This window comes from Sebastes fasciatus, chromosome 1 (genome assembly GCF_043250625.1).
Source record: "Sebastes fasciatus isolate fSebFas1 chromosome 1, fSebFas1.pri, whole genome shotgun sequence".
Lineage (NCBI taxonomy): Eukaryota > Metazoa > Chordata > Actinopteri > Perciformes > Sebastidae > Sebastes > Sebastes fasciatus.
This window is the reverse complement of record NC_133795.1, coordinates 39082382-39100828: the sequence shown is the minus strand read 5'-3', so window position 1 is coordinate 39100828 and position 18447 is coordinate 39082382. Positions and strand designations below refer to the sequence as shown.

General features: G+C 42.0%; 1 protein-coding gene across 3 annotated transcripts in view; it reads left to right on the top strand.

Moving 5' to 3' along the window:
• LOC141775169 (receptor-type tyrosine-protein phosphatase gamma-like) overlaps nucleotides 1-18447 on the top strand; it is a 457885-nt gene that overhangs the window by 338917 nt on the left and 100521 nt on the right. For all 3 annotated transcript variants that reach the window (XM_074648278.1, XM_074648289.1, XM_074648268.1), the window contains exons 5-6: nucleotides 6074-6169; nucleotides 16794-16860. In XM_074648278.1, coding sequence (XP_074504379.1) covers nucleotides 6074-6169; nucleotides 16794-16860 — 163 coding nt within the window. The remainder of the gene's footprint in view (nucleotides 1-6073; nucleotides 6170-16793; nucleotides 16861-18447) is intronic.

Here is an 18447-nt window from a genome sequence, read left to right as displayed (position 1 = left end):
ATCACACATTCTGATTGTTAGGCCCGTTATAATTATGATTTGGGCCTAATGACTAATATGACCAAGTGGGACTAGTCCATTTCAGTTGTTGTTTAATGATGCTAATCAGGAACTTGGACATCACATCACAGGAGAAAAAAAAGGAAAAGGTCAAATAGTGTGGTGTGCCTTAACTGAGAATTATTTGACAATCATCAGGTTTCAGTGCTGAGCCACAGCTCACCTGGAGTTCGTTCACGTCCAGCTCCATACTTTCAGTCTTTTTTGTCTTTGTCTCTTCATCCACCATCTTATTTAAAGTAACTGTTTTTATACACCTATACCCCCAGAGGTAAAACACAAGGACTTTATCTAGCAGCCATGTAAAACTCTTATGGTCATTAATCTGCTGATACAGCAGCCTCCACTCTTCTGTTTTCAGGATTTCCACCAGATTTTGGAACCTGGATGCAGGAATTATAGCTCCCACTCACAATCATTCCCACAAGAGCATTAGTGAGGTCCAACACGGATGTTGGGTGATAAGTCTGGCTTGCATTGGGCTTTCATTGTTCATCCCGAAGGCCAGCAAAGTTCTTCCACATAAAAAAACATGTCTTTATGGAGGTGGCAGTGTGCAGGTCAAGAAAAGGGCAGAAAAAGGCCTTTCGTGTGTTATAGAATTTAGATTTCAATTAATCAGAACTAAAGGGCCCAAACTATAAAAACAGCTGCAGAGAAAAGTGCAGAAAAGTATGTGGACATGGTTTGGACATTTGATGCATTTTAAAGCCTCAGCAAATGATCACCTCCATAGAGCCCCCATTTTTATGGTGATTTGTTCAAAACTCAGACTTAAATGTGTTTATATTTGGTCTTCAAGAACCTCATAATGTCCTTAATTTACACCCTGTAGCAGCAGTGATGTGTCCCATCTGTGCACAGTCGGTACCACAGCTAGCCGTCGTCAAGCAGCTATTGACCAATCGACAGCAGTTGTGATGATGTTGCTGGCGATCCGAATCCTCCGCCAGCACTGTGTGTCCTCAAGTCTTGGCAGACGCTCCTGTAGTTGTGTTTGCATGCTGGAAGCCCTCTCTTATAAATATGGAGAAAGTGGCGCAGTGGGCCAAATGCTAAATGAGCAGTGACACACACACAATAGGTTTGTGTTGGCAGGGTGAGGGCTCAGGGCAGGCCGCAAATCAATGACTGCTTCACAAGTAATATGTCTACAGACTGTCTCCATCCAGACAGAGCAGGAGGCTTAAAGCTCGATTTAGAAGAGGAAACAAACAAGTGAGTGGATGAGAAAACAGTTTGTCTTCGATCATTCTGAAAGGCTTGTAGTCCTGATTTTCCCTCTAAGTTTTTAAACTTAACGAGATTCCAAATAAACGCTAATTTCTGTGTGTGTCTGTTGGATAATAGATAGATAGATGAATGGATGGATGGAAAATAGACGGTGAAAATGATCTTTTGAATAGAATATATCTCATACATGAAAAAAGTTCATATTTATTTTTAACTCAACACTTCCTGTTTTTATTTCAAAATAATAGCCCTCTAAAAAATGTTCTGTGGACAGAATTCCTGCATTTGTTAACACAAGGCTTTTATTCTGAAATATTTAAAGGAAAGTGTTGTAGAAAATGCAGTGATTTACATGGCTCCATATATGAATACAGTGCCGGCCTTTAATTGTGGATTATTATTATTATTATTTACAAATGAGCACACACTTAACCTTTTTTTGTCTAAAATAAATATAAATTACAACACCCATTATAAACTCTGAAAAAAGCATAAAAATTAAACTGTGATAATTCCAAAACTGTAAAAGATATCAAAAAGCTGAATACATAGCTTAATAGTGCAAAGTCTTGTAACCCATTTAAAGTTTAAATGAAGTCTGTAGCTGAAAGTATGCGGAAGCAGTAGCATTTCAAAGTGGAGCATGTTTGAGAGGATTTGAAGATTTTCTCCATTGAGTTCCATTGTAAAATAAAAATCTGAAAAAAGCCTAATATTTTAAAATGTATAAATAGTAGAAACATGAAAAGTCATAGCACGAATGTCCTTAAAGAGCTGAATATTTTGATAGTTGAATGGAAATAGATGAATCAACCTTACGGCCTATCCACGTTGCCCAAGTGTATAGAAATGTCCTGAATTACAGTTAGTCAACAGGCCACTAGATGTTAGCTCCAAAAAAACTCAGATGATGAATAAGAAAAGTTCTAACTTTTCTTTTGAATACAGTATTTTCTCCCTCAAGCAGTTATCGTCTCCATAATTCACTTCTTCTGATGCACATCTTGGTAGAGGTTTTGGTAAACATAAATGCTCTGGAAGCTCAAACAGGGTCATATTTGTAGCAAAAGGAAACTCGGAAAGGATTTTGCATATAAAGATTTGTTTACTCTACATTGAGAGTTCTGCTCAGCCTATGAACACAGTTGTATAACGTCATCTGTGACTCTGTCTGAGAAAATAACCATGCAGTAGAAATGTACAGTTTGAAAGACTTGGGTGTTTACCAGGCAAAAGGGCAAATACAAAAGACAAGTTGCATATTGTAGGATCCAGCTTTTTGGAGCTTGACCTATACTAGGTTTTAGAAGTGTGGTTCTTGTGATTTCCCCAACTTTATAAACGTGCTATAATAAAACATTGTTGGAGCGGCTCTTTAAATGACAGGTGTCTCAACAGGCTCCATCCAGGAGTTGACCTACAGTAAATGCTTGTTCACCTTTTCCATTCCACTCCCTCTTTACCATAGTCAGCAGTAGATGTCACATATTCTCTCTCCCTCAACTGATAATTGACACATCATTGATTAGTAATAACTACTGGTCATTTCGGTTACTACCAAAACAGCACAGACCTACCAGCTATAAGATGAGGTGAATGCCGTGTATTTCCATTACGCACATCCCTTGAGCTCTCCACTCTTGGCACACATCCAGCACGGCGTCTGTTTCATCCAAAGACCCGACCCACTTCATCACGAGCTAAATCTTTTCAGCTAATGGCTAATGACAACAACAACTGCTTTCAACACAGATAAATGGATAAATACTCAGAGAAGACTTTCATTGTTGGATTTATTACTTTTATTACAGTAATAAAAGTAATAAATCCAACAATGAAACAATGAATAAACACTATTGTTCCAAGCTCAATTACAAACCGTCTGAACGGAATACGATCGATCCCTCGTTAGAAAGCTACTGTGGTGAGGAAGCAGCTGCAAGGTAAAGTAAGTCTCTACACCGCAGCGTTCCGGAGATATTTTAAAAATATACGATAGCGTCAACCTCTATTAACTATTAATTCATGGAGTCATGTAAGTAACTACATTTTCCTGAACACTGTCCCGCAAGTATTTCAGAATAAAAAACTGTGTGACGGCTGCCTCACTGAACTGCCGCATGTTTCACGCTTGCGGTGTCCACACTGGCAGTGTTTCTCTCTCTCTTCTGCTGAGCTGCTGCTGTCAGCCCTTTCTTTCAACATATAGTTTGCCTTTCATAATGGCCATTTCATTTCATTATAAATGTAATTTATATTTATTTTAGACAGAGAAATAGGTTAAGAAGCGTGTCCTCATTTTTAAATAATAGTAATAATCAATAATTAAAACACAGTACGTTATTCATTCATGGAGCCTTGCAAGTCACTGCATGTTCTACAACACTGTCCTGTATATATTTTAGAATAAAAGCCTTGTGTTAACAAATTAAGGAATTCTGTCGACAGAAAAAAAAAATGCCACATTGCTTTTATTTTGAAACGGAAGCAGGAAGTGTTGATTTAAAAATAAATCTTTACTTTTCTTGTCTATGAGATATTCTACAGATACAGATATTGAAACTGTAGTAATGTTGCTGCTATGATGTCAACGTACTGTCAAACGATCATTTCCACTGTCTGTTGTTGCTGTGAACCGCGTGGCTCGCGATAAAAAATAGGCAAGACTTTGAATCTCTAGAAGAGACACAGCTGACACACAGTCGGCAGTGTGGCCACAACATGGACGACGAAATAAAAAACAACAGGTTCTGCAGCTGCCGTGCGCTGCTGACGTTCCCTGTGTCCCGATACACATTTTAAACTCTTGTGTTCCATGTCACTCAGCTTTAACTGTCACTGAATGTTGCCTTCATATCATCAGCAGAGTCATCGCTGTCCCATTTCACCATGTGAGAAAGCACCCATCACCATTATAAGGGCAAATACTGCTGTGTTTGAACTGATTCCAATCGTTCTCACCGCTACATTCAGAAGCACGATCCCGCACGTTGATTTTAATTAATACCCGTTTGGGAGAATGTGTTGTTCCAGTTGAGCTGTCTCGGCAATAAATTCACCAAACAGACTCTCTATCAGGCCGCTTGACAACTGTTTACTTCTCAAGCAGATCAAATAGCGATGCACAGGGCTCTTGATGTGAGGATTAGGAAGCTGGAGAAAATGCTAGACAAGTGATATTGGCAGTGTTGATCTTGGTGAAGAAAAAGACCCCAGAATTGCTTTTGGCATGCAGGAAGGTGTTCCTAGACACTGCAAAGGATGTAAACACATGCATACAAACACACACACACACACATTCACAATAATGTGTTTTTTGCATTCCATCATTTGTTTTGTGCCTAAATGCATCATGCCTCCATATCACCATGACGACGAATAGTGCCTGACTGTTTGACCAGTTTTCTGTGTGTGTGTGCGTGTGAGTGTGTTTGTTCTCATTGTTTTTCACTGAGCAATAACATGTTGTTTCTCTGTAAATAAATAACACATTTATTCATAGAGTCATTTCGATGGATCATAGTGCTCACTGACCAGAGGTCATAGTTCATCCATCTCCCGTTTACCACTACATCACAAGTTGCATAGAAATCATGAATTCCAGTTTTTCCTCATTCCTGCAATTACACAAACACTGAATAAGCAGTGAACTGCAGACGTCCAGCTGAGTCATTCCTCCAGTATGTGAAGCCCAGAGCGGTTGATTCCATATGTTGGCAGCTTGTTTAGCCAACATTACTCTGAGAAGACAGAGAGTCACAGAAAAACTGCAATGTAGGGTTTTTCTTCTGTTGGGCATTTTCATCTGTTTCAAATATTCTTAAAACTTGGCCGTACTTTTTCCACATGAAGGTGCCGCTCCCAGCGGTAGCATATTGGAATTCAGCACAATTGCTGGGTTGCAAAGGATAGTGGGCCAAGTTTATGTGAAATGCAAGTGTACACATTATCAGGAGCAATAATTACAATTTATGTTTTGCTTGTATTTAACTGCAGGAAATGTTTGGACATCCACTTGTGAATTAATAAAATATAAAAAAAGAAAAGACTATTTGCGGGTTGGTAACTTAGATTTGTCTGTCATCTGTATAAAAGTGGACATTGACTTTATGTATAAGATTCGAGTAAGGGTTAAATCATGTCATGGTATCCTTACTCGGATACCATGACCTGGATGACTGAGAACCTTCACAAATATGTACATTATAAGATTAATTCTATTTAACCCTTTATAGTAATATACAAGCCTGTGTCCTACAAAATGACTTTCCCATAAAACTAAAGTGCATTCGCAATTACGTTTTGAGGGACACATTTCTCTCGGATTACATTCACAGATTTAAACACGTGATTAACATTTTTATTGAAACAAGACAAAACATTTTTAGTAAAAAAAAAACATTGTGGTTTATAATAAGTATGTCTGTTAGGTTATGAAGTTATCATAATCCAGGAGAAAAATATGTCTTACTCTAAATGTAATTAACGATGCAGTTACGTTGTTTGGGAACGTATTTTTGGTTGTAACACGTGCAGTATTATTCTATAGAAAATTATAGAATTTATTGATTCATATATGTAGTTATTTTCTTCCTACATATACCCTATTTTTTGCTACAGATACAAATTACAAGAGAGATGGTGACATTCAGATTACTTTATTGTCCGTTGCATAAAATGCAGTTGGGAGGGAGATATTCAGATCTTTTTTTTTATTTGATGTGAAGGTTAAATCTTCTATGTGTCCTCCAACCTAACTCTGTGTTTCTGTCTGTCACAGATGCAGATCTACATGTACAACTCCGATGACTTTGACAGCCTCAGTGCAGCTCTCAGGGAGAAGAGGAGCATCGCAGCCATGGCCGTGTTCTTTCAGGTAGGAACCTTTTTTTGGGGGCTTTTTCGGCAAGGAGGTTAAATGATGCTCCACAGAAAGAATACATTTTGTTGTGGAAAAAGTGGTATGGCCACTTTTGAAAAGCCCTTGACCTCTGACCTCAAGATATGTGGATGAAAATGGGTTCTATGGGTACCCACGAGTCTCCCCTTTACAGACATGCCCACTTTATGATAATCGCAAACGCCGCTTTATGCATGCAGTATAAATGTGTTATTTTAGCCTATACTAAAATTATGTATCTGAATATTTCTACATACTGGGGTCCCTAAACAGTCTTTAATTACATAAATTGGGTATCACTGTAAAGCTGAAACTCTTGTGGATCCAATGAGCCCAACTGTATTCATGTGTGATGATGTTAATCCCCATAGGAGACATTTCATTGTAGGGAGACCATTTCTTGAAACTTGACCTCACTGTATAAAATGACCTGTGGTGACCTCTAGGATAATCACAGCCTCATGAAACTTTACAGCCACAAACTAGAGACCTAGAGCATTCAGAGGATGGCTGGATCAGACTAGAGACCTAGAGCATTCAGAGGATGGATGGATCAGACTAGAGACCTAGAGCATTCAGAGGATGGATGGCTTTTCTAGGTAGATTGACAATAAGGGGGTTTCTGAGCAATTTACACAAAACAAGTGCTCGCCATCCAATCACAAAGCAATGCAATTCTTGCAGAAATTTCCAAATGTCAAAAGTTTTGATCCCAAATCACAGCATGGCTTTTTCTTTGTGTTCCTCGAGGTCTTGGTGTCTTAATGTGGTATTTTGAAGGGATTATTGATAATTTTTTGTCAATTCTCCAGTGGTAAAAAAAAATAGTTAACTAGCATGGTAACTTATGAAACATAATAGAGCATGGTAATGGTCATCATACTTCTATCGAGCGACCGACTGGGTCGAGTATAAAGACTGACTAGGTTGAGTATAAAGACCAACTGGGTCGAGTATGAAGACCGACTTGGTCGAGCGAGCGAACCACCGGGTTGAGTACAAACACCAACTGGGTTGAGTATAAAGGTCAACTGGGTTGAGTATAAAGGTCAACTGGGTTGAGTAGAGCGAAGCACTGTGTGGAGTATAACGAACGATGGTGACGACTGAGCGAACCACTGGATCGAGTATAAAGACCAACTGGGTTGAGTATAAAGACCAACTCGTTCGAATATGAACACCGACTGGGTTAAGTAGAACGAACCACTGGGTAAAGTATAAAGACCGACTGGGTTGAGACTAGAGACCGAGTAAAGCGACCGACTGGGTCGAGTATAAACACCGACTGGGTCGAGCAGAGCGAACCCCTGCGTTGAGTTTATAGACCGACTGGGTCGATTATGAAGACCAGCTGGGTCGAGTATAAACACCGACTGGGTCGATTAGAGCGAACCACTGGGTGTGTCTGCTCCCCTCAGAGGGTGTATTGTTTGTCTCATCTCACTCCTCAGTTAGATTTTTGCTGTTGGTTTTTCCCGAAGCTAGGAACCCTGATGTTCTGTGTCGTGTTCAGTGTCGTGTTCAGCGCTGCAATGGCGTGCGATTATGATCTGTAAAACCTGGAGATCAAGATCAAAGTCCAGCCAGCAGTAAAGTCCACTCAGACCTGCTGAGTGGAGCTGTGGGTGGACGGGCATCATTGTCAGCTCTATCACTCTCAATTGGCAGGAATAAAAAGTTAATTTGAGGCCATCGATTACCTAAGTGGGCTTTTACTTGGCCCATTAACCCCCAGTTAATATTTCCCCCTCTCTTTTCTTCAGTCTCTCTGTCTGTCTACAGTCTCTCTTCCACTCCCTCGCTCTCAGGCTGCGTATATGTCTTATATGTATATGTCCATCATAGGCTACGTTCACACTGTAGACAAAAGGGGCACAAATCTGTTTGTTTTTTTGGGCACATGTGACTCAGATCTGTTTTCTCATAATAGTGGGAACAGCACAAATCACATGGAATTTGATCTTTTCAATTCTGATTCGGGTCACTTTCATCTGTGGTCCTTAATCAGATACAGGTCTGATTGTCTTGCATTGCAACCTCAGTCTGAACAGACATATGGGAATTCATGCGACTTTCACGTCACTGTAGATCGACATTCCGTGCTGTGAAGCCATTCACATCTCGATGCCACCCCTCCTGGCTCTGACCTCCGTACAGATGTAGCGGCCGTTGCTCTACAAAAAGCCATAATTAAAAAAATGTGTCTCTCTTTCTCTCTCTCATTCTCATTATCATTCTCATCTGATCATGAATTTGTCTCGCTTCCCGCTTCCACTGCACATCAACTTATAAATGAAACGCTGACTTCAGTGGCCTCCGTGTTTACTACCTCCTCCACCTCCTCCTCCTCCTCCCCCTTCGCCTCCTCCTCCTCCTCCTCCTCCCCCTTCGCCTCCTCCTCCTCCACCTCCTCCTTCTCCATCTCCTCCTCCTCCACCTCCTCCTCCTCCCCCTTCGCCTCCTCCTCCTCCTCCTCCTCCTTTTTTGTTGAACTGTGCCCTGTTTTAATCTCATTATCAGTCTGGTATTCTGAGTCAACACAGTCAGTGCTCTGCCTGTCTGGTTTTCTTTTCCTCCTGAGCGTGCCTCCATTCATTTGTGAGCTTTTCCTCTCCCCTTCCATCAGTGTGTTTCTGCAGCGACTACATTGTTGCTCCCGTGTCATGTATTAATTAAGTCATCACACTCGTGTTACAGGACAAATTGGGCCCATTATCTTGAACTTGGGAATCACACTTTTATGGCCCAGCATGGCATCGCTCCACAGCTTCTGATTGAAATAGATGGCAGTTGTAAACGGCTATCATTGCCCTTCTTTTTTTGTTGCTCCTTTACAGCGCTGCATGCCTCCGGTGTGTTTTCCTCACACTCAGCTAGAGGTAGCAACATGCTAAACCAAGGCTCAGCTGGATGCAAATCACATGGAGCGTCCACTCTAGCAGCAGTGGGTAGAAATGGAGCAAATATGATTAAAAAAAGATATTTTATATAAAACAGTCACTATATCCTGACAGTAGTGCATGAGACAGTTACTCTGAAAAAAAATCATGTTCCTCCGGAGCTCCTAACGGCGTCTGCAAGATTTCACTGACTGTAGGAAAACAACCAATCAGAGCCGAGCTGGAGCTGTAATGCCTATTTCTCTCCTCAGATGTTTTCAGAATCATCTCGTAGTGTACTGTTTAGCTGTAAAATGAGAAAGTTTGTGACCCGGCAGCCATGTTGAGATCAGTTGAGGAAATACCAAGCACCACCCACCAACCAGAGCACAGCCAATAGGAACGCTCTCTCTCTCTGAAATGACCTGTGATTGGCCAAAGATGTTTTAAAGCCTGAAAACAGAGCCATGAGGAGCAGAAGTCTAGTTTTCTCTCAGAACACTTGAATTACAATATGCTGAAAAGTTTTTATGGGATTTTTGACAATGATGCCAAAAACATTCTGCCGACTGAAGCTTTAAGTTAACACGAGAATCCCACTGAGTCTCATGATCTTGGGGTATCTGCACCTCATTATATTATATTACAGAGTAGAGAGAGAGGCAGAGGAGGGAGAAGAAGTGAGATCCAGAACAAAGAGGATGAAGGAAAAGCTTTGTTGGACTTGACTCTGCTTATTGAGACAAAGGACGAGGAGTAAGAAAATAAACCTAAACCTACGTTTGAAAACAGCCTTCTGACATCATTCTGATGGCATTGATTGATATTATGGCAAAGGTGATGATTTTTTTCTCTGCCTGGAAAGATGTAGTGGGCTGTCCTCACTAGAAAAACGACAGCATCAGTCAACGTCAAAAATGTTCAGTGAACAGGAAAACAGCCGATTACTCGTCCAGCGAGGTTGGGGAGCGTACCTGGTCTTTAATTTAAAGTTACAAACGTTAGTTGACCTCCTGTAGCAACTGATGTCGCAATGGAAAGGTACATGTGGTTCAGTGAGGTGTGCTCTGTTTTATATCCTTGGTGATATTATCCCAAAATGTGCAAACAGGTCCCAACAGGTGCAAACAGGTCCCAACAGGTCCCAACAGGTCCCAACAGGTCCCATCAGGTCCCAACAAGTCCCAACAGGTCCCAACAAGTCCCAACAGGTGCAAACAGGTCCCTACAGGTCCCAACAGGTCCCAACAGGTCCCAACAAGTCCCAACAGGTGCAAACAGGTCCCAACATGTGAAAACAGGTCCCAACAGGTGCAAACAGGTCCCTACAGGTCCCAACAGGTCCCAACAGGTCCCAACAGGTCCCAACAAGTCCCAACAGGTGCAAACAGGTCCCAACATGTGCAAACAGGTCCCAACAGGTCCCAACAGGTCCCATCAGGTCTCTACAGGTCCCAACAGGTCCAAACAGGTCCCAACAGGTGCAAACAGGTCCCAACAGGTCCCAACAGGTGCAAACAGGTCCCTACAGGTCCCAACATGTGCAAACAGGTCCCAACATGTGCAAACAGGTCCCAACAGGTGCAAACAGGTCCCTACAGGTCCCAACAGGTCCCAACAAGTTCCAACAGGTGCAAACAGGTCCCAACAGGTCCCAACATGTGCAAACAGGTCCCAACAGGTCCCAACAGGTGCAAACAGGTCCCAACAGGTGCAAACAGGTCCCAACAAGTGCAAACAGGTCCCAACATGTGAAAACAGGTCCCTACAGGTCCCAACAGGTCCCAACAGGTCCCAACAGGTCCCAACAAGTCCCAACAGGTGCAAACAGGTCCCAACATGTGCAAACAGGTCCCAACAGGTCCCAACAGGTCCCAACAGGTCCCAACAAGTTCCAACAGGTGCAAACAGGTCCCAACAGGTCCCAACATGTGCAAACAGGTCCCAACAGGTCCCAACATGTGCAAACAGGTCCCAACAGGTGCAAACAGGTCTCTACAAGTCCCAACAGGTCTCTACAGGTCCCAACAGGTCCAAACAGGTCCCAACAGGTGCAAACAGGTCCCAACAGGTCCCAACAGGTGTGAACAGGTCCCTACAGGTCCCAACGTGTGCAAACAGGTCCCAACAGGTGCAAACAGGTCCCAACAGGTGCAAACAGGTCCCTACAGGTCCCAACAGGTCCCAACAGGTGCAAACAGGTCCCAACAGGTGCAAACAGGTCCCAACAGGTGCAAACAGGTCCCTACAGGCCCCAACAGGTCCCAACAGATGCAAACAGGTCCCAACAGGTGCAAACAGTCCAAACAGGTCCCAACAGGTGCAAACAGGTCCTTTAACTCCCAACATGTGCAAACAGGTCCCTACAGGTCCCAACAGGTCCCAACATGTGCAAACAGGTCCCAACAGGTCCCAACATGTGCAAACAGGTCCCAACAGGTGCAAACAGGTGCAAACAGATCCAAACAGGTCCCAACAGGTCCCAACAGGTCCCAACAGGTGCAAACAGGTCCCAACAGGTGCAAACTGGTCCTAACAGGTGCAAACAGGTCCCAACAGGTGCAAACTGGTCCTAACAGGTGCAAACAGGTCCCAACAGGTGCACCAGGTCCTAACAGGTGCAAAGGCTTTTGCTTTAAATAACTAAATTATTTTAGTAACTTTTAGAACTGAAGGTTTGTTTGACTACTGGTGACCCGGGGGGGAGACCTGACAGAAAAGCAGGCGGAGATTCTCACTTCATAGACTTCTTCTTATTTGCGGCTCTGTGTCTTTAAAGTACAGTCAAAGCAATCGATGAGAAGACAACAAATTACACAAATTCAGCTGTTAATGTAACCTGCACCTTATTGTCTCATGGAACCAAGTGTCACTAGCACTACTTGACCGAAGTACTGTTGAAAGTGCAAGAGAAACCCATTTGCTTTGAATAAAAAAAGGAGAATAGCATAAAGGGATTCTCAGTAAGTTCAGTCCTGATGTATTCATTCCTCGACAACCTTGAGGTTCATTTGAATTGGTTCCATACTTGAGAGGGACTGTTCTTCACATTAAAGGTAGCAAGTGTCAAAGTGGAGGTACTCAGCAGGAGTAAGAACAGCACGGTGAAAGGGATGGTTTGAAGTCATAGGACACCTCATACCACCTAAATCCAACACCCTCTGCAACAGCCTCTGCATTTAACCCATCTTAGTATTAGGAGCAGTGGGCAGCTACTATACAGCGCCTGGGGAGCAGTTTGGGGGTCCTGTGCTTTGCTCAAGGGCACCTCGGCAGTGCCCAGGAGGAGGAGAACTGGCACCTCTGCAGCTACCGGTTCACAGTCCGTACTTGGTCCGTGCGGGGACTTGAACTGGCGACCCTCCAGTTCCCAAGCTTTAAGCCCCCGTGGACTTAAAGCTCGTCTGTAGAAATGTGGTTCAAACTCTGATATCTACAGGGTGCACATTGTAAAAAGTGAACGACTGACAGCAATAGCCGTGTCTGTTTTTTACGTCACATTTTCAGTCAAGCTGCGTATACTTTAAAACCATCATTAACCAACAACATTAAAAGTAACAAATCTCTCTCAAAGTCATCAACCAGCTCATCAGAGTCACAGAGGAAAGTTGCTCATGCTGTTTAATGTGAGTAAGATATGATTTACTGGTTGACTTGGTGACCCCCTACGCACCTTTTAACATTAAAATGCGTCTTGTATCCAGATCTTGATATGATGTGATTACATTTACACCTGGTATTAATATGTGTCTCCACATTGAGATCCGATTGAAATTCAATCGCTCTGTCTGTAAGGGCTGAGAAGAAGCCTCCGAAGGCTGCATACGTACAGGCTTTCAGCCGGGAACTGCCGGAGAGGCGGTATACGTAACGCGCAGAATACATCAGCCTCAAAACGCCGCTGTTTAGGGAGGAGGGAAGGACCGCGAACATGACTTTTAGGTAGCGTTACACTCGCACACACAGAAGGTTGAGGAGATGAGCACATAATCTCTGTGGTCATGGCGGTCCAGTGACCGGAGGAGCACTGCGAACACGCTGCACACAAGGCCAAAGCTTTGAATATTCGCTGGTAATTACTACCAAAGCTCCAGAGCCCGAAAGATGGTACTCGGGACATCCCTAGAATTATGTATTTACGCCCACGTAAGATAAGAGATAAGATAAGATAAGCCTTTATTAGTCTCACAGTGGGGAACCTGCAGAATTACAGCAGCAAAGGGGACAAACAAGAGGCATCTGTAAGAAAAAAAAACAAGCTCTAATAGCAAGTAAACAATAAAGATTTAATAAATGAGTTCACAATAACAAACAAGATATAAGAAATAGAAAATATATTAGTAGACAGACTGAATGAATGGTTGGGAGTAGTTGTTCTTTGTGGATTGAAAACTTGTGGTCACACTGACAACCTCCGGAGGTGGTTTAGCCGATCGGATCACAATCTGTCCTCAATGCGTTTTAGGTGCATTTACACCTGTACTCTCATTTGGTGAAGCACTATCCGATTGCAATCTTATCCAAACCGTGTTTTAATGCCAGGTGTAAAGGGGGTACACAAGATATTTCAACATGGTGTTAGTCCTCTAGATAACAAGATGGTCCAGTCCCCTTTAGCCTTGGATCTAAGAATGACACTAAAACAGTATGTGAGTTTTTTAGTGAAATAGTTCAGTATGCAAACGCCTGACACTGCGGCGGCATAAATATCCCACAAGCATAGTTAAGAAGGTTAGTGACGACAACGATCATAACAGACGTTGACAGACAGCTCCGTAACATCGCAACACTTCAATTTATTTGTTTTCTCTGCCGAGAGAGCTGACAGTAGTCATTATTACGGCTGTCTATATTCCACCTGTGGATCTGTGTCTAATAAGCTACCCAATTTACAAATCCAACATTCATTTAATGTTTGTAGCAAGAGTGCACTTTACTTAGTCTAAACCAAGTCAAAATTCTTCTTGAATGTTCGTACTTTGCAGAATCGCACACTTGATTCAAATCTGTCTGGCCTTAATGATCTGTTAGCTTTTGGGCTTTATTTTTTTTTAAAAGGGAGAAATTAGTTTTGTTGTAATGTTCAGTAACTTGCAAAATTGTCTTGAAAACCAGCATGACATTTTTTTTTGGAAAAGATTGTGCATCGTGATCCCGCCTGAAAAAAATCGTGATATGATATTTTTGCCACATCACCCACCCCTAGTTACGCGTCTCCATCCGGCAAGGAGGCTCCCAGGAAGTGAAGACATAAATGACTGCTCAGTGAGTCCGAAAAGATACATACTACCGTTCAGTCACGCAAAAGTATGTTACGATAGTACACATATTGAGTATGTAGTTGTAGAGTATTTGGACGCAGCCCATGTTTCCTTTGGTCAGTTCTAAAATCGACAGGTAAAGACCAGCAAAGCAATGCCAGAGTTCCTGGTCCGCCATCTTCCACCAACCGGCGAATCGGTCATTGACGTAATTAGTAACTCTGCACTCCCAATGTGTCTTCTTTGAAAGAAGTCCACCCATTACATCCATTACGCCATTGATTTATCAGCAGTTAGTGCTGCCAAAGGCAAGGGGGTGGGGGGAGATGAGTGTCTGTACGACACAGAAGGAGGTGAAGGAAGTCAAGAGAAAGAGGATACATAGTGAAGGATCTTGGATGGATGACAGTTGGAAGAAGGGACGGGTGATGAGAGAGAGAGACAGAGAGAGAGAAAGAGAGAGAGAGAGACGGAGAGAGAGAGAGAGAGAGAGAGAGAAAGAGAGAGAAGTGGTGGAGGAGAGAAATATGAGGACACGTCACATTGTACCACATTTTCTTTCTTTTTTTTCCTGATTTGTCACTGCAGTGGCCCGTCCCCGGAGAGAAAGAGGGAGATGGAGCTGTAGGGGATGAATGAAGAGAAAGAGCGAGAGATGCAGGATTTGAAGAGGGATAAAGGGGTAGACAGAGAGAGTAGGACATTGTGATGTGAGGCCCGGTGGCTGAGGATCTCGGGGGACGAGCCTTCGGGCTTTCAGAGACAAACATTAATAATGAAACGCTAATTCCCTCTGTCCTCCTTTCTTTCTCTCCTCCTCACTGTCTCTCTGTATGTCATTTTCTCTGTGTCTCCATGGCCGACTTTATTTCTCTTAATCTTCTTTCCTTTACACACACACACACACACACACACACACACACACACACACACACACACTTTTTTCCCTCACACACTTTCTGTCTTCTGCCTTGTACCAAAAACAAGCTCTTTATTGCAGTTCCAGTTATTAACTTCTTCTGCTATTTGGAATGATTACACAATGTGTGTGTGTGTGTGTGTGTGTGTGTGTGTGGATGGGGGTAAGTTAGAAACTGCCACAATTAAACTTTTTCGACTTCCCTTAGGTCACTTTCTCATTCAGTGTTTTACTTTCTTTATCAGCTGTACAAACTCACATTGTCCATTAGGGGGCGATCACATAGAGACTAGCAGAGAGAGAGAATCATTTTCCAATGCAACATCACATAATCATCTGGTGCTTTTTTAGCTGTACATAAATATTTAAAAACATTAAAAAAATGTCTGGCTCAATGCGTCACACTTTACTTTAATGTCACAGTCAGGCAGCCTCAGACAGCGGCTATATTTCCACCTGGTATTAACATTTACTTTTAAAACACTGCAATCCGGATACTAAGGGATTGTCCAGGCTGCATCTGGAGGTGGAGAGGAGACCATCAACTGCAAAGGAAAAATAAGAAATGCCCGTACAGCAGCATCACTTCGGGAAACTCTTGAGGGCCTGCTATGACGTGCTAGATAAGGGTTACTTTACCATTGGAGGCACTACTAGAACATGTTTACATGCTGTAATTTAAAAAAAAACTTTATTTTCATCATACTGTCGGCCTTAATATACCTGTATTTAACCTCTGTCTGAAACGCTCTGTTTTAGCGCATTTTCACGGAATTGCAAATTGCAACAGAATTGCGTTGCTAGGCAACAGCTTGGGTCCATGTGTACTTCCTGTCAGCTGATGACATTCACATACACTGCAACCAGGAATAAACTGGGACACATTTAGAATGTTTACGTTTAAAACTGTGTAAAGGGTCTAAATATTGTATATTTGTGACATCACAAATGGACAGAAATCCTGACAGCTTGTTTCAAATGCAGAGTTTCTGAATACGGGCTGTGTGTATTTCCCTGTGGGTTGAGCGTTTCGATACTTGCACAGTATTTATATTGGACTTAAGCCTGCTTTATAATAAAACAAAACATGAAAATCTCACTTTTTTATAATATGGGACCTTTAAGGTTACCAGATGCCTGTTGCTGTCCCTCCCCTCACACTTTATTGCTCTCCCTTGACAGTGTCCCACATCACTTCCTTTGACTTGGGCTTTACTACATTTGTTGACAAGTCTGCCAGTTCTGATGACGTAATTCACATCCAATCATATTGTGGGCAGATTTGAGCTTCCTTATCAGTACCATGTGTAAATGCAAGGGAGATATAAGGTATACATGTTAGAACAAGTCATGTATCATTTATACTTGTGCTTTAGTGGTAGTATACAGTATATATACAGTCTCCTAAACATTATGTCCCCAAACAACGAAACTGCGTTGTGAATTACATTTCAAGGGAAACTTATTTTGTTGTGGATTGTTTGTTTTCTATGAATAATAATGCTATGTGTTAATCACCGTATGTTTTGTGTGTTCCTCAGGTGGGAGGGAAGGACAATCCAGCTGTCGACCCCATAATCCACGGCCTGAAGGGTGTGGTCCATCATGGTGAGTGCCAGTCCCAGTGCCCATTATCACACGATGATATTGGCTCATGACACAGCCAGAATTGTAGGACTTTTGATTTTTCTGAATATATACATATACTGGAAAAACAAAGTTTGGAAACTTGTGTTTGGTGGATTATTTCTCTGTTGTTACAATGCTAATTGTCATTGTATTTTACATTGTTGGAAAGCCTGTTTATTTACCTTTGCAATGATGTCCAACTTGTAAGGATCATGTATTTGTGAGATGAGCAGCACAGCTGATTATGTGGGTAGCACCCAAGAAAAATTTGCCAAAATGCTCTGCCAATGGCGCTCCCCACATAATCAGCTGTGCTGCTCATCCCACAAATGCACGATCCTTACAAGTTGGACATCATTGCGAAGGTAAATAAACAGGCTTTCCAACGATGGAAAATACAATGACCATTAGCATTGTAACAACAGAGAAATAATCCACCAAACACACGTTTCCAAACTTTGTTTTTCCAGTTTATATAGATATTACTCCTCTACATCTTTACATATAGACAATAGTTGTTGATGATATATTAATGCTCTGGATCCTGTATATAGAACCTTTAAGTAAAAGATTAGAGTGTTTCCTCCACCACTGTGCTCTATAGTAAACACTTTAATCATGCACACTTTGGTTGTATAGATATGAACGGTGATGACATGACAACAAAAGTCACACTCACAGAGCATGGTAACCGAGACGGGCTCTGTGTTTGAAGACGGGTGGAGATGTGGCGAAAGCCAGTCAGCCAACCCACCCGTTAAGAAGTGTAAAAAATATTTTCAGTTCATTATGAAACTGTGACGGTACAAAATAGAATCTGGCGCGCTGCCACAGTCTAGGTAATTAGTGGGAAACACAGCCTATGCATTACTACTTTTATGTAGGTTAAATAAATGAAAGGATATTTCTAGTGAATTACAACTTGGATTTTATTTTCATCGTTTGGGCAATCATTAGGCAATCTGTAAAAATAAAACACACAGTTACTTCCTGAGATGTGGGAACACTGCGCCATCGCTAAAAAGAAGTCAGACAGAGCAACTTAGTTGGGAAAGAACAGTAAATTAGACTATTACCTAAACTGTCAATCACAGTATACAGACCTTAAAGTTACAGGCATGCTTACTTCCACAGGCTTCAACTTCCTGCTTCAACTTTGACACACAACACTTAACACCATAGTTAGTTTTTTCTGCACAATGAGGGATTAGTACTGACATTTAAAGTCCGCTCACTTTCAATTTGCCCTGTTAAATAAAGTGGTTTAGATAGTGTTTCTCGTCTCATCAGACTTTGCTGTAGCAAAGTCACCATGTTCTGAGATCTCAATTACTTTGGCGGGTGTAATTTTATCCGAGGAAAACGATCTTTGCACACCTACGTTCAAATGTGTGTTAAAGAACAAGTGATGAATCAAGTTCCTGCTCCTGTAAACTATCGGAAACTTGTTATCACATGTTATATGAAAATGTCTGACCAAGGTCCTGCACCAAAACATAGCTATGCATTAAAGGTCCCATATTGTAAAAAGGGAGATTTTCATGTCTTTTATTTTATAAAGCAGGT